General features: G+C 42.4%; 1 protein-coding gene across 2 annotated transcripts in view; it reads left to right on the forward strand.

Annotated features, from left to right (window-relative positions):
* ptprn2 (protein tyrosine phosphatase receptor type N2) overlaps window positions 1–13,993 on the forward strand; it is a 956,995-nt gene that overhangs the window by 213,205 nt on the left and 729,797 nt on the right. For both annotated transcript variants that reach the window (XM_060825120.1, XM_060825121.1), the window contains exon 3: window positions 4,397–4,510. In XM_060825120.1, the coding sequence (XP_060681103.1) occupies window positions 4,397–4,510 (114 nt within the window). The remainder of the gene's footprint in view (window positions 1–4,396; window positions 4,511–13,993) is intronic.

The following is a 13,993-nucleotide window of genomic DNA, read 5'->3' on the forward strand; positions in this document are numbered from 1 at the left end:
CATAATGTAGTGGTTCTGAGGGTAAGGTGAAAAATAGCTGTGATCCCAATAATACATCTTTTTCAGTAAACTGCTTTCAGATAAATTAGCACAGCTAAGACTCTGGTTTGACAAAATTGCGATAATTATATCGATCTTTCTGCTGTTCCCAAAATTACTCCTGACTAACTTCCTCTCGGTGCCTGAAGAGCTCCTATCAGAGACAGCGTACATATTCTGTCAATCAACAGGAAAAGTGGATGTGATCTTCACAGCAAGACATATCCAAGAAATGTGCAGAAAGCAGCAGCAGAGCTAAACAACACCTTGACTTCACAAAGGCCTTTTAACAGTGTCAACCAAGAGGGATTATGGCATGTTCTTCCCAAATTTGGGTGCCTGCAGAATTTAGTCACCATGTTCTACCAGTGACACAGCAGCCTACAAGCTATGATGCTCATCACCAGGTTCACCAGAGACTCCACCTGTGGGAGGTCAAGGCAAGGCTGCGTCACCATTCCGATGTTTTTCACTATCTTTGGTACTGCAACACGCTGTCCCATTTTCTCTCAAGCTTCTGGCTGGAGTGGAGTCATTTTACAGGACGAATAGGAGACCATTCAACCTACACTGTTCCAGTGTGGAACCGAGACTACTAGAGTCTCTGTTATTGAGTTGCAGTATGTGGATGTCACTGCAAGCCATTGTCGGTGCACTCAAGGAGATGGATGAGGTAATGGGCTTTAAGTTAAGCATCTGGGTGACAAAGGTGCACTGTTATTCTGCTCCCACTCCACAACATGATTCTCTGAAAATCGCCATCTACAGCAAACCACTGGAAAATGTGCATCGAATCTCAGTCCTTGGGAACCTCCTCTTAGCAAAGGCTGACACTGATGAAGAACATTGCTGCATTATGCCAGTATAGGCTTTGGCCATCAGAGGAACAGAGTGATGTAAAGCAACCTTATATTCAATAGCAGGCTCATGCTCTACTAGGCAGTATAGATTATCTTCCTTGACATATGTGTTGGAGCCATGGACCATGCACAACTGGCATCCAAAATCCTTGGAAAAAAAGTCACTGGAGAGACCTCAGCAAGATCCTGCATATCTAAGGGAAGAATATTTGCTGCAGTATCGGTGTCCTCACATCCCCAGTATTGAGGCACTGGTTATGATCAGTCAGCTATGAAGGATGGCTCACATTGTTTGCATGCCTTATGCAAGACTTCTGAAACAAGCTCTCTAACTCGAGCTTTGTCACAGCAAGCAGCTATCAGAAGGTAGTCAGGACGGTTAATGAAATGTTGGCCCTTATTTCAATGGGGTTAGAATCGAAGAGTAGGGAGCTCTTATTGCAACTGTGCAAGGTGCTGGTGAGACTGCACCTTGAGTACTGTGAGCAGTTTTATCTAAGGTATCATTTGATTAGAGCCAGTTCAGAGAAGGTTCACTAGGATGATCCTTGGTATAGATGGATTGTTTCATGAGCAGAGGTTACACAACTTGGGACTAAACTCATGGGAGTTTAGAAGAATGAGAGGTGAATTCATTGAAACGTATAGGATTCCTAAGGGGCTTGTCGGGGTAAATGCTGAGAGGATGTTTCTCCTCATGGGAGAGTTGAGCACTTAAAGGGCATCATCTCAGAATAAGGCAACACCAAGTTAAGACTGAGATGAGGAGGAGTTTCTTTCCTCAGAGGGTTGTGGTCATAGAGATTAACAGCATAGAACAGACCCTTCAGTCCAATTCATTCATGCCGACCAGATATGCCAACCCAATCTAGTCCCACTTGCTAGCAAATGAGCCATATCTCTCCAAACCCTTCCTATTCATGTACCCATCTAGATTCTTTTTAAACATTGCAATTGTACCATCCTCCACCACTTCCTCTGGTAGCTCATTCCATACAAGCACTACTCTCTGCATAAAAACGTTGTCCCTTAGGACTCTTTTTATATCTTTTCCCTCTCACCCTAAACCTATGCCCTCTAGTCCCTGACTCCCCCACCCCAAGGAAATACTTTGGCTATATATCCAGTCCATGCCCCTCATGTGGCAAATGGAATTCAATGGCGCTCAGTGTGAAGTCATTCACTTTGGTAGGAGTAACAAGAAGATGGATTACTGGGCTAATGGTAGGCTACTTGGTAGTGTGGATGAGCAGAGGGATCTTGGTGTCCATGTACACAGATCTCTGAAAGTTGCCACCCAGGTAAATAGTGCTGTGAGGAAGGCATATGGTGTACTGGGCTTTATTGGTAGAGGAATTGAGTTCCGGAGTCCTGAGGTCATGTTGCAACTGTATAAGACTCTGGTGCGGCCTCATCTGGAGTATTGTGTGCAGTTTTGGTCGCCATACTATAGGAAGGATGTGGAGGCATTGGAACGAGTGCAGAGGAGGTTTACCAGGATGTTGCCTGGAATGGTAGGAAAATCTTATGAGGAAAGGCTGAGGCACTTGGGGCTGTTCTCATTGGAGAAGAGAAGGTTTAGGGGAGATTTGATAGAGGTGAATAAGATGATTAGGGGTTTAGATAGGGTCGACACTGAGAACCTTTTACCGCTAATGGAGTCAGGTGTTACTAGGGGACACAGCTTTAAATTAAGGGGTGGTAGGTATAGGACAGATGTTAGGGGTAGATTCTTTACACAGCGGGTTGTGAGTTCATGGAATGCCCTGCCAGTAGCAGTGGTGAACTCTCCTTCTTTATGGTCATTTAAGCGGGCATTGGATAGGCATTTGGAAGTTATTGGGCTAGTGTAGGTTAGGTAGGATTCGGTCGGCGCAACATCGAGGGCCGAAGGGCCTGTACTGCGCTGTATCTTTCTATGTTCTATGTTCTATGTTCTATAAGGTCACCCCTCAGCTTCCAATGCTCCAGGGAAAAACAGCCCCAGCCTATCCAACCTCTCCCTATAGCTCAAATCCTCCACGGAATTCCTTGCCGTAGAGAGCTGTGGGGCAGAGTCCTTGCATATATTTAAAGCTGAGATATTCTTGATTTTCCTATTATTCAAGAATTTATAGGGAAAGAGCAGGAAAGTGGATGTGAAGAATGCCGAATCAGCCATGATCCTACTAAATGTTGGAGCAGGCTCGAGGGGGTGAACAGACTACACCTGTTCCTATTTCTTTCAGTCTTATGGAGCCTTTCACAGGTACAGGACATGGTCATATGTCAGATCTTTAAAATCACACTCTTATATGAGATCACGTCTGTAAGTATGAGCGTTTGTGAATTGTAAATTGGAGACCTCCTGTATTCTGAGATTATAAACTCAGTAAATGAATCCAAGTCTTTTCCTTTTGCTCACACAGTTGGTCTGCTGCATACTTCAAGTAGCACAATCCCTGCTTTACTGAATAATGCGCTCAACTAGCTTTTATGCACATGTTTTGAACAGTTATTAACATTGCTTTTATAATAAACCCATACAAAGAGAGGTCATTGATCTGATACATTAACTTCCTCTCTTCATATATGCTGCCTGACCTGCTGAACATTCTGTTGTTTTTTCTCTTATTTCTAATTTCCAGTGTTTCCAGTATTTTATTGGTGTGAACTTCAACTCAAGAGCGCAATTCTGTTGAGAAAAAACACATGGAACAATAAGACACAGCTTACTTCCCAGTCCTGCCCTAGGTCGTGGACCACGAAACAAGAAAATCACAAATTGACTTTGTGACTACCACGTTGATAATCTAGTGGTCCTCATCTTCAATAGCTAATTCAAATTTACTTAGATCCTTGGAGAATGGATGACAAAGAGGAGATTCATTAAAGGTTTTCAAAGTCATGAGGAGATCTGGACCAAGTAGAGAGAGAGAGAAATTCTTCCTGTTGGTAAAAGGATCAGAAAAACTGACTGAAAGTTTGTGTAGCAAAAGATGCAATAATAACGAGGAGGGAGAGAAACCTTCTTGTGGAGTGTGTGGTTAGAATTTGGAACACAGCACTCACAAGTGTGGTAGAGGCAGATTGAATTGAGGTGTTGGATAATTGATTTCTGTAAAAATGTTTTTGAGGTCTGTGGGGAAAGAGTGGGAGGAGGGTGGCTGAGGTCAGCTGAGTTCTTCCAGAGCGAGATAGCACAAACATGATAGGCTGAATGGCTGCCCTCGGTGCTGTAGCTGCTTTATGATTCTGGTCATTGTTAATTTTTCACACAAATACAGTGTAACACAGCAATGTCTTCATTGAAATGTTTTCATGACTTTGTTCTGATTGTAGGAGAGATTATAGTCCATCACAGAAAAGATCCATCTCTGTCAGCCAAGAAATTGTCCAGTTTGTGTGCTGGAGTGAATGTGTTCCCATTCCCCATACGTGTTTTAACAGTGAGATTTGTGGTGAAATCTTTTCAGACTTTTGAATAATTATTCAGGACTTTTCTCGTTGTTTTGCAGATGGAATATTCGGGAGGTGTCAGCTGGTCACGGTGATAGACGTAGATAAATACGAAGTTTCACCAGCCGATCTTCAACGCCTCCGGACTGTCCTCCAGGAACTGTCCCTCAGAGGTACACGTTAAATAAGATGGTTTTGAAAAAGGGCTTTTTCAATGAAGCTTCTATAATGTCTCAGGAGCTTCACCTCATTATTACTAAGATTGTATCATGTATAGTATGAAACCATTGAAATATTTGTAAGATTTTCTCATATTTCTAACTGCGTCTACACTTCAAATGTGCTTCAATGGCTGCAGAGCAGTTTGGATTTGGTTTTGCAGAATCCCTGCAGTGTGGAAACAGGTCATTCAACTCAACAAATCCACACCGACTCTCCTGAGAGCATCTCACCCAGACTCACCACCATCTACCCTATCTCTGCATTTCCCCTGGCTAATCCACCCCTGGACACTACAGGCAATTTAGCATGGCCAATCCATTTAACCTGCACATCTTTGGACAGAAACCGAGCACCCAGAGGAAACCCACACTGATATGAGGAGAATGTGCAAACTCTACGCAGACAGTTGCCCGAGGCTGGGATTGAACCCGGGTCCCTCAGGGCTAACCATTGAGCCACCGTTGTTCTAAGATCATGAAAAGGTGCTTTATAAATGTCGTTCCTTCCTCATATAAAAAAATGACATGTGAATTGGCTTCAGAAGTTTTTCTCAGTGTTCTCAGTAGTCTGTGCAATCTGGCTTTCCCAGGAAGTAATAGTTTGTGGTCTTTGAATTGACACTCTCCTCGACAGGTAAATTGGTTTGTTTATGAGCTGGGTAGCTGGCACCTTAGTGTGAAACACGAATGTTGTCAGACCAATCACTGATCTGTCAGGCTAGAATTCCCAATAAGCTGAGCTTGAAGGTCAACCCATCTGGTGCTTGTAAGGAATGGGTGTCCAATTGAACCTGGACACGAGTAGCAAACGCAACACTGTGATTACAAAGCATTTTAGACTTTCAAATAACTTGTATGTGCTGACAAAAATGCTTTAGTTAAGGAGTCAGAAATATTGACTTTCTTCTCAAAACAGGAATAGCTTCTAACGCTGAACAATTTTAGAAAAATCTTTTTGACAGTTACAAGTAATTTTGAGATCCATCCAACATACCTTTTTGTTAGGTAACACTTGCAGTTTTTGCTAAAATTTATTTATATTATCAAATGGAAAATCTTTCAAGGCAATTTCACGGATAACGAGTCACTTTTTGCTGTGAAGTAATCATTACAGAAGAGGATATCAGACAGAACTTTTTGACCAAGTGGTGAGAGAGTCATGGAAAGAGTTACTTTAACAGATTCCAAAGGCAATAAAAGCATGTTTCGTGAAAGGGAAGGTGATCAAAAATAGGATGAGGGAGGCAGGAATAAAGGAATTCACATTTATACACCAATTCTTATATTCCAAGATATATCCGAGACAGCACCTTCCAAACTCATGCCTGTTGCCATCTAGAAGGACAAGGGCAGCAGATATAGAGAAACACCACCACCTGCAAATTCCCCTCCAAGTCACTTGCCATCTTGACCTGGAAATGTATCATCATTCCTTCAGTGCTGTTAAGGCAAAATTCTGGAATTGTCTCCCTCACAACATTGTGGGTATATTTACTGTGGTTCATTCTACAGACAAATATAACAATACCCTGCTCTGTACCAAGTAAAGCTATTTGATATTTTATAACCGTCTAAACAGTGAGATGACATTTCAAACTTCATCTGAAGAACAAGTAAAGCTATTTGATATTTTATAACCGTCTAAACAGTGAGATGACATTTCGAACTTCATCTGAAGAACAGCACCTCCAACATTGTGTTAGGGCAGCAGCTGAGCCTGAACAGAGATTGCATGCACACATCTTGGAACAAGAATTAAGTTCCTCTTAATGTGCAGGGGAATCAAGTTCAAAGGAACCTTGATTATCCAAATATCAATTATCTGAATTTTGGATTGTCTGAAGAAGATCTCAAGGTCCCGCAGAAATGTTACATCAAAGAGGTAAGTGTAATCGATTTACCTGGACTGAAGAACATGTGAAAACGCTGGCAAAAACAAAGAAACACAAGCAGCTCAAGCATCAGCGACTGGATTTTTTTTAAGGTAAGGGTGAGTTAACCAGCTGTTTGCAAAAGTAAGTGTTTTACAGCGTTCCCATCACTTTACTGGACTGTTTATGAAAAAAATGGCTGAGAAAGTAAACACATGCATGAGGTGGTGCTTCTGTCTTTCTCTCATGACACTGAGTTCCCAGAAACTGACAAATGCTCTTATGATCGTAGATGCAAATGTGTTGCTGGTCAAAGCACAGCAGGCCCGGCAGCATCTCAGGAATAGAGAATTCGACGTTTCGAGCATAAGCCCTTCATCAGGAATTATTCCTGATGAAGGGCTTATGCTCGAAACGTCGAATTCTCTATTCCTGAGATGCTGCCTGGCCTGCTGTGCTTTGACCAGCAACACATTTGCAGCTGTGATCTCCAGCATCTGCAGACCTCATTTTTTACTTATGATCGTAGAAGCTGTTTGGGACCTTGTTTAATGCTGGGATTGCACATCCAGTATTTATGTGATGGTAAGGGTTGAGTTGTTCTCAGTTTGACCTGTAATTTACCGAATGCAAAGAATAGTTTGTTTAAATAGCAGATTCACTAAAATTATAGATTTAAACACATTCTCTAGTAGAGCACAGCCTTAAATCAGTATGGCTTCCCTTGTTTAAGGTAATATTGATCATCCAAATAATCAATTATCCGAATGAAGCAGTGCCCACCTATCTTGTTTGGATAATTGAGGTTCCTCTGTATTAGAGGAAAAGGCAGCAGTGTAGGGTCGAGGTTATCAGATTGGCTATGACTTCATTCAATGGTGGAACAGACTTGACGGGCTGAATGGCCTACTTCAGCTCCCGTGTCTTAATGTGCAAAACCTTCTGACGTGGTCAAGCTTTCTATTTTCATCAAAAAGAGCAGGCTTGTTGAAGTTTCTATTGTACCTGAGATTTGGGACGTGTGCATGGAGAGGTCAAATAGGCAAAGCTAGTTAATAGGGTGGATCTTAGAGTATTCATCCCCCTCTTAGCTGCACATAATTTAATTTGATTTAATTTATTGTCACTCCTACCTAAGTACAATGAAAAGTTTTGTGTGCAGTACAGGCAGATCATCACATATGAAGAACATTGGGTGATGGAACAGAGCAAGGAATATAAAGATACAGCTGCAAAGAAGGCACACAAAAAGCAAGATCAACATTTGATTTGAAATTTGAGGGGTCCATTCAGAAGAGAGGATTCTGGGTAATCCAAGATGGAGGACGGGAAAAATTTCTGGTTGTAACAACTGCTTCTTTTTTGTGGTATTTTAGGTGCTGGAGGTGATTTCCTCAAATTCCAGGAGCAGCAATTACTTATGTATATGCTGTTGCATTGTTTCAGAACTTTGGAAAAAAGTCAAAACAACAGCAGTTTTAAAAGGGAAAAGAGCAGACAAAGGAAGCACATGGTGAGGTCGGTGCAGGAGAGAGAGAGGGAAAGAAACTGACACTATAGTGAACCTGCACAGTTATTGCCTTTGCTTTTTGAATTCATGTATCGCTGGACATTGGAGTGCGTCTGGGAAAATTAACGAACAGTGAAATTCATAACTGATCTTGGAGAAACTTGTCTGGGAGAGGTCATAGCACCGAAGAAGATAAGTGAACAGTTTAAGTGTGGCCTACAGAAAGTCTGCAGTATTGAGTTGAGTGGGTTCTTTCTTGATTATATGTTTTTTGAGATATGTCTCTTGATTAAACTTAATATATAAGCCATAAATATTAATTTAACCTGGGGCAGTGTTTTGTAGAGGAATAAAATGGCGTTATTTTCTGGGTCTGTAGATTGTGAAGGAGCAAAAATGGCCTTTAGTAGATGTGGGAGTTTAAAGAGAGTATAATGGTTACTGAGGATTATATCTACAATAAATGCTGTTGGATGCAAATCTTATCAGATCGAATGGATCGGTTGGAGAGAAGTTAGAAGCAATGAGGAATTTGCAACAGCAACAGTATGTGATGGATGGCAGTTATAGGAAGGAGGGACAGTCTCAGATACAGTCACATAGATGGGTTAACGCCAGGAAAGGTAAGAGAGGTAGGCATCTAGTGCAGGAGTTTTCTGTGGCTATACCCATTTCAAACAAGTATCCTTCTTTGAAAAATGTAGGGAGTGATGGATTCTCAGAGGAACGTAGCACAAACAGCCAAGCATCTGGTATTGAGACTGGCTCTAATGCAACGAGGGGTACGTTGGGTTCCAAGAGATCAATTGTGTTCGGGGATTCTCTAATCCAAGGTACAGACATACGTTTCTGTGGCCAGCAGCGAAAAAACAGAATGGTGTGTTGCTTCCCTGGTGCCAGGATCAAGGATGTCTCAAAGAGGGTGTAGAATGTTCTCAAGGGGGAGAGGGGCCAGCAAGCGTTCATTGTCCACGTTGAAACCAATGACATAGGAAAGGAAAAGGATGAGATTCTGAAGGGAGATTACAGAGCAGAGGCAAGAATTTAAAAAGGAGGTCCTCGAGAGTAATAATGTCTGGATTATTCCTGGTGCTACGAGCTAGTGAGCGTAGGAATACGAAGATAGAGCAGACGAATGCATGGCTGGGGAGCTGGTAAGTGGTGAAGGATTCATATTTTTGGATCATTGGAATCTCTTTTAGAGTAGAAGTGACCTGTACAAGAAGGATGGATAACACCTAAATTGGAAGGGGACTAATATACTGGCAGAGAAATTTGCAAGAGCTGCTCAGGAGGATTTAAACTAATGAGGTTGGGACCCAGGGAGATAGTGAGGAAAGAGATCATTCTGAGACTGGTACAGTTGAGAACAGAAGTGAGTCAAACAGTCAGGTCAGGCAGGGTCAAGGTAGGAGTAATAAATTAAACTGCATTTATTTCAATGCAAGGGGCCTAACAGGGAAGGCAGATGAACTCAGGGCATGGTTAGGAACATGGGACTGGGATATCGTAGCAATTACAGAAACATGGCTCAGGGATGGGCAGAACTGGCAGCTTAATGTTCCAGGATACAAATGCTCCAGGAAGGGTAGAAAGGGAGGCAAGAGAGGAGGGGGAGTTGTGTTTTTGTCAAGGGATAGCCTTACAGCTGTGCTGAGGGAGGATACTCCTGGAAATACATCCAGGGAAGTTTTTAGGTGGAACTGAGAAATAAGAAAGTGATGATCATCTTATTGGGATTGTATTACAGACCCCCTAATAAACAGAGGAAAATTAAGAAACAAACCTGTAAGGGGATCTCAGCTATCTTTAAGAATAATAGGGTGGTTATTGCAGGGGATTTTAACTTTTCAAACATAGACTGGGACTGCCATAGTGTTAAGGGTTTAGATGGGAAGGAATTTGTTAAGTGTGTACAAGAAAAGTTTCTGATTCAGTATTTGGATGTACCTACTAGAGAAGGTGCAAAACTTGACCTACTCTTGGGAAATAAGGCACGGCAGGTGACTGAGGTGTCAGTGGGGGAGCACTTTGGATCCAGCGACCATAATTCTATTAGATTTAAAATAATGATGGAAAAGGATAGACCAGATCTAAAAGTTGATGCTCTAAATTGGAGAAAGGCCAATTTTGACGGTATTAGGCAAGAACATTCGAACGCTGATTAGAGACAGATGTTCGCAGGTAAAGGGACGGCTGAAAAATGGGAAGCCTTCAGAAATGAGATAATGAGAATCCAGAGAAAGAATATTCCTGTTAGGGTGAAAGGAAAGGCTGGTAGGTATTGGGAATACTGGATGACTAAAGAAATTGAGGGTTTGGTTAAGGAAAAGAAGGAAGTGTATGTCAGGTATGGACAGAATAGATCGAGTGAGTCCTTAGAAGAGTATAAAGGAAGTAGGAGTATACTTAAGAGGGAAATCAGGAGGGAAAAGTGGGGACATGAGATAGCTTTGGCAAATAGAATTAAGGAGAATCAAAAGAGTTTTTACAAATACATTAAGGACAAAAGAGTAACTAAGGAGAGAAAAGGGCCCCTCAAAGATCAGCAAGGCAGCCTTTGTGTGGAGCAGCAGAAAGTGGGGGAGATACTAAATGAGTATTTTGTGTCAGTGTTTGCTGTGGAAAAGGATATGGAAGATATAGACTGTAGGGAAATAGATGGTGACACCTTGCAGAATGTCAATATTACAAAGGAGGAAGTGCTGGATGTCTTGAAACACATAAAAGTGGATAAATCCCCAGGACCTGATCAGGTGTACTCTAGAACACTGTGGGAAGCTAGAGAAGTGATTGCTGGGGCCCTTGCTGAGATATTTGTATCATCCATAGTCACAGGTGAGATGCCGGAAGACTGGAGGTTGGCTAATGTGGTGCCACTGTTTAAGAAAGATGGTAAGGACAAGCCAGGGAAGTATAGACCTGTGAGCCTGATGTTGGTGGTGGGCAAGTTGTTGGAGGGAATCCTGAGGGACAGGATATACATGTATTTGGAAAGGCAAGGACTGATTAGGGATAGTCAACATGGTTTTGTGCGTGGAAAATCATGTCTCACAAACTTGATTGAGTCTTTGAAGAAGTAACAAGAGGATTGATGAGGGCAGAGCGGTAGATGTGATCTATATGGACTTCAGTAAGGCGTTCAACAAGGTTCCCCATGGGAGACTGGTTAGCAAGGTTTGATCTCATGAACTACAGGGAGAACTAGCTGTTTGGATACAGAACTGGCTCAAAGATGGTGGTGGAGGGTTGATTTTCAGACTGGAGGCCTGTGACCAGTGGAGTGCCACAAGGATTGGTGCTGGATCCTCTATTTTTTGTCATTTGCATAAGTGATTTGGGTGCAAGCATAAGAGGTACAGTTAGTAAGTTTGCAGATGATACCATAATTGGAGATGTAGTGGACAGCGAAGAGGGTTACCTCAGATTACAACAGGATCTGGACCAGATGGGCCAATGGGCTGATAGTGAAGAAGTTGTTTGGTATAGTGATAGGATATTGAAGAAGGTGCTTGGTATGCTTTCCTTTATTGGTCAGAGTATTGAGTACAGGAGTTGGGAAGTCATGTTGTGGCTGTACAGGACGTTGGTTAGGCCACTGTTGGAATATTGTGTGCAATTCTGGTCTCCTTCCTATCCGAAAGATGTTGTGAAACTTGAAAGGGTTGAGAAAAGTTTTACAAGGATGTTGCCAGGATTGGAGGATTTGAGCTATAGGGAGAGGTTGAATAGGCTTGGGCTCTTTTCCCTGGAGCATCGGAGGCTGAAGGGTGACCTGATTGAGGTTTACAAAATTATGAGGGGCATGAATAGGATAAATAGATAAAGTCTTTTCCCTGGGGTGGGGGAGTCCAGAACTAGAGGGCATAGGTTTCGCGTGAGAGGGGAAAGATATAAAAGAGACCTAAGGGGCAACGTTTTTACCCAGTGGGTGGTATGTGTATGGAATGAGCTGCCAGAGGAAGTGGTGGAGGGTGGTACAATTGCAACATTTGAAAGGCATTTGGATGGGTATATGAATAGGAAGAGTTTGGAGGGATAGGGCCGGGTGCTGGCAGGTGGGACTAGATTGGGTTGGGATATCTGGTCGGCATGGACGGGTTGGATCAAAGGGTCAGTTTCTGTGCTGTTCATCACTATGACTCTAAATCGATTAACAGTGAGGAAAATGCTATTCTTGAGTCAGTTGGTATGTGTTTTTAAACTTCTGTATCTTCCCCCTGACAGAAGTGGTTGGAAGAGATTATCACCAGGGTAGGAGGGGTCTTTGACGATGTTGGCTGCCTTTCCATTACTGGATGAGCTGAAACAATAGCATGTTCAGACACAATTTTACTTCCCTTTTCTTGGTGACCTTAAAGGACCACTGGTTAGATCAGATCAAACTGAGCGATGCATATAACATTATTCAAAATCTAGCTGTGAGGTCCTAAGATGGATATTAGGCATCTGATTAGCATATTATCAGAATCTAATGCCTGTTTCAAATGGGTGTACAATGTACATTAAGAACAATCTGGCTCTGAGTTCACACTCAGAATGCGGCAGGAGAGAGTAGGACATTGTCACCATCAGTGGGACTGTAATCTAGCTTCTCTGCTGTTATGCTGAACACGTGAGATACTCAATTTGACAGAGCTGGCATCTTCATCTTGGTGTAGGTCAAAACCTTTTTTTGAAAAATTACTGATAACTGACATAACAGAGCTTTTGTCCAGGAAATGTACGTGGGCCATGGAGTGAAAACCAAGACCAATCCTGACCTGTAATTGGCAGTGAACCTGATGCTTCTTTGTAACTGTGAGATAATCTACAATCATCATGTCAAGGATCTTGAAAGCTTCACACTGCATGAATATCACTTAGCAAGATGCGAGTCTAACACTTGAGGTCACAGTGCTCGCTGACTAATGGGAAATCTAGGCTATTGTGATAAAAGCTGATCTGAAGCTCGTTGGGTCGCAACCACTTTCCACTGATGGAAGGAAGGCAGATGTTCTCAGTTGAGGAACAGTCCAAAGGTTATAAAGACATGACATGAAAAAGGTTGAGATGTATCTGGAATTCTGGGAGCAGCTTGCTGTTTTATCGTGGCTGTGTTTGCTGCCACTGCCATCCCTTTGTATGCACTCACCACCTGTGCAGTCTCTCATCCAATGCCTCACTCATTGAGTGAAGCAGTGATCAGGACAGTGAGCAGAACGCCCAGTTGGGCACCAGAAAAGGTGGCAAGGGTAGCAGCAAACACAATGGCAAGGAGAACAGGGACAGTTAGGGAATCTGAGAACATAGTGGCACGTGGGAGGCAATAGCCTAGTGATAGTATTGCTGGACAGTTAATCTAGTGACCCAGGTTCAAATCCTGCCATGGCAGATGATGGGATTTAAATTCAATTAGAAGTCTAGAATTAAGAGTTTAGTAATGACTGTGAAATCATTGTCAATTGTCGAAAAAACCCATCTGGTTCACTAATGAAACTGTCATCCCTACCAGGTGTGAACTACATGTGACTCCAGACACATAGCGATGTGGTTGGCTCTTAACTGTGCTCTGGGATGGGATGGGCAATAAATGCTGGCCTGGTCAGCCGTACTGTCACCCTGTAAATGAATGAAAAAGACAGCAGCCACACACTAATAAACAACTCCCTGTTTATAAGACCAACTTCCTGTTCCAGTGCATTGGCTGGAGATACATTGCTTTAGAGTCACCGAGGGCTACAGCACAGTCAAAGGCCCTTCGATCCATTGAGTCTGTGCTAGTCATAAACAGGCAGAACCGTGTGCAATTGAAGTGGGGCAGGTACATTCTGAGACAGCGTGGTGCAGCGTAAAGAAAATGAAAAAGACAAATTTGTAACCAAAAAAAGTAATTCATTTCTGCTATGTCTGGTTGCAGTGTTGTCTGGAATTGAATTAACATAATCTAATCAAAATGCCACTGAACCTATGGACAGCAGCCTGTAATCAACAGAGTTGAGGTTAAAGAAATTACTTCTGAAATTTTGCAATCTTTTTTGATTCAGAAGAAAATAGAACCCAATACTGAAATCA

The sequence above is a fragment of the Hemiscyllium ocellatum genome, chromosome 5 (genome assembly GCF_020745735.1).
Source record: "Hemiscyllium ocellatum isolate sHemOce1 chromosome 5, sHemOce1.pat.X.cur, whole genome shotgun sequence".
In the NCBI taxonomy this organism is placed as follows: Eukaryota; Metazoa; Chordata; class Chondrichthyes; order Orectolobiformes; family Hemiscylliidae; genus Hemiscyllium; species Hemiscyllium ocellatum.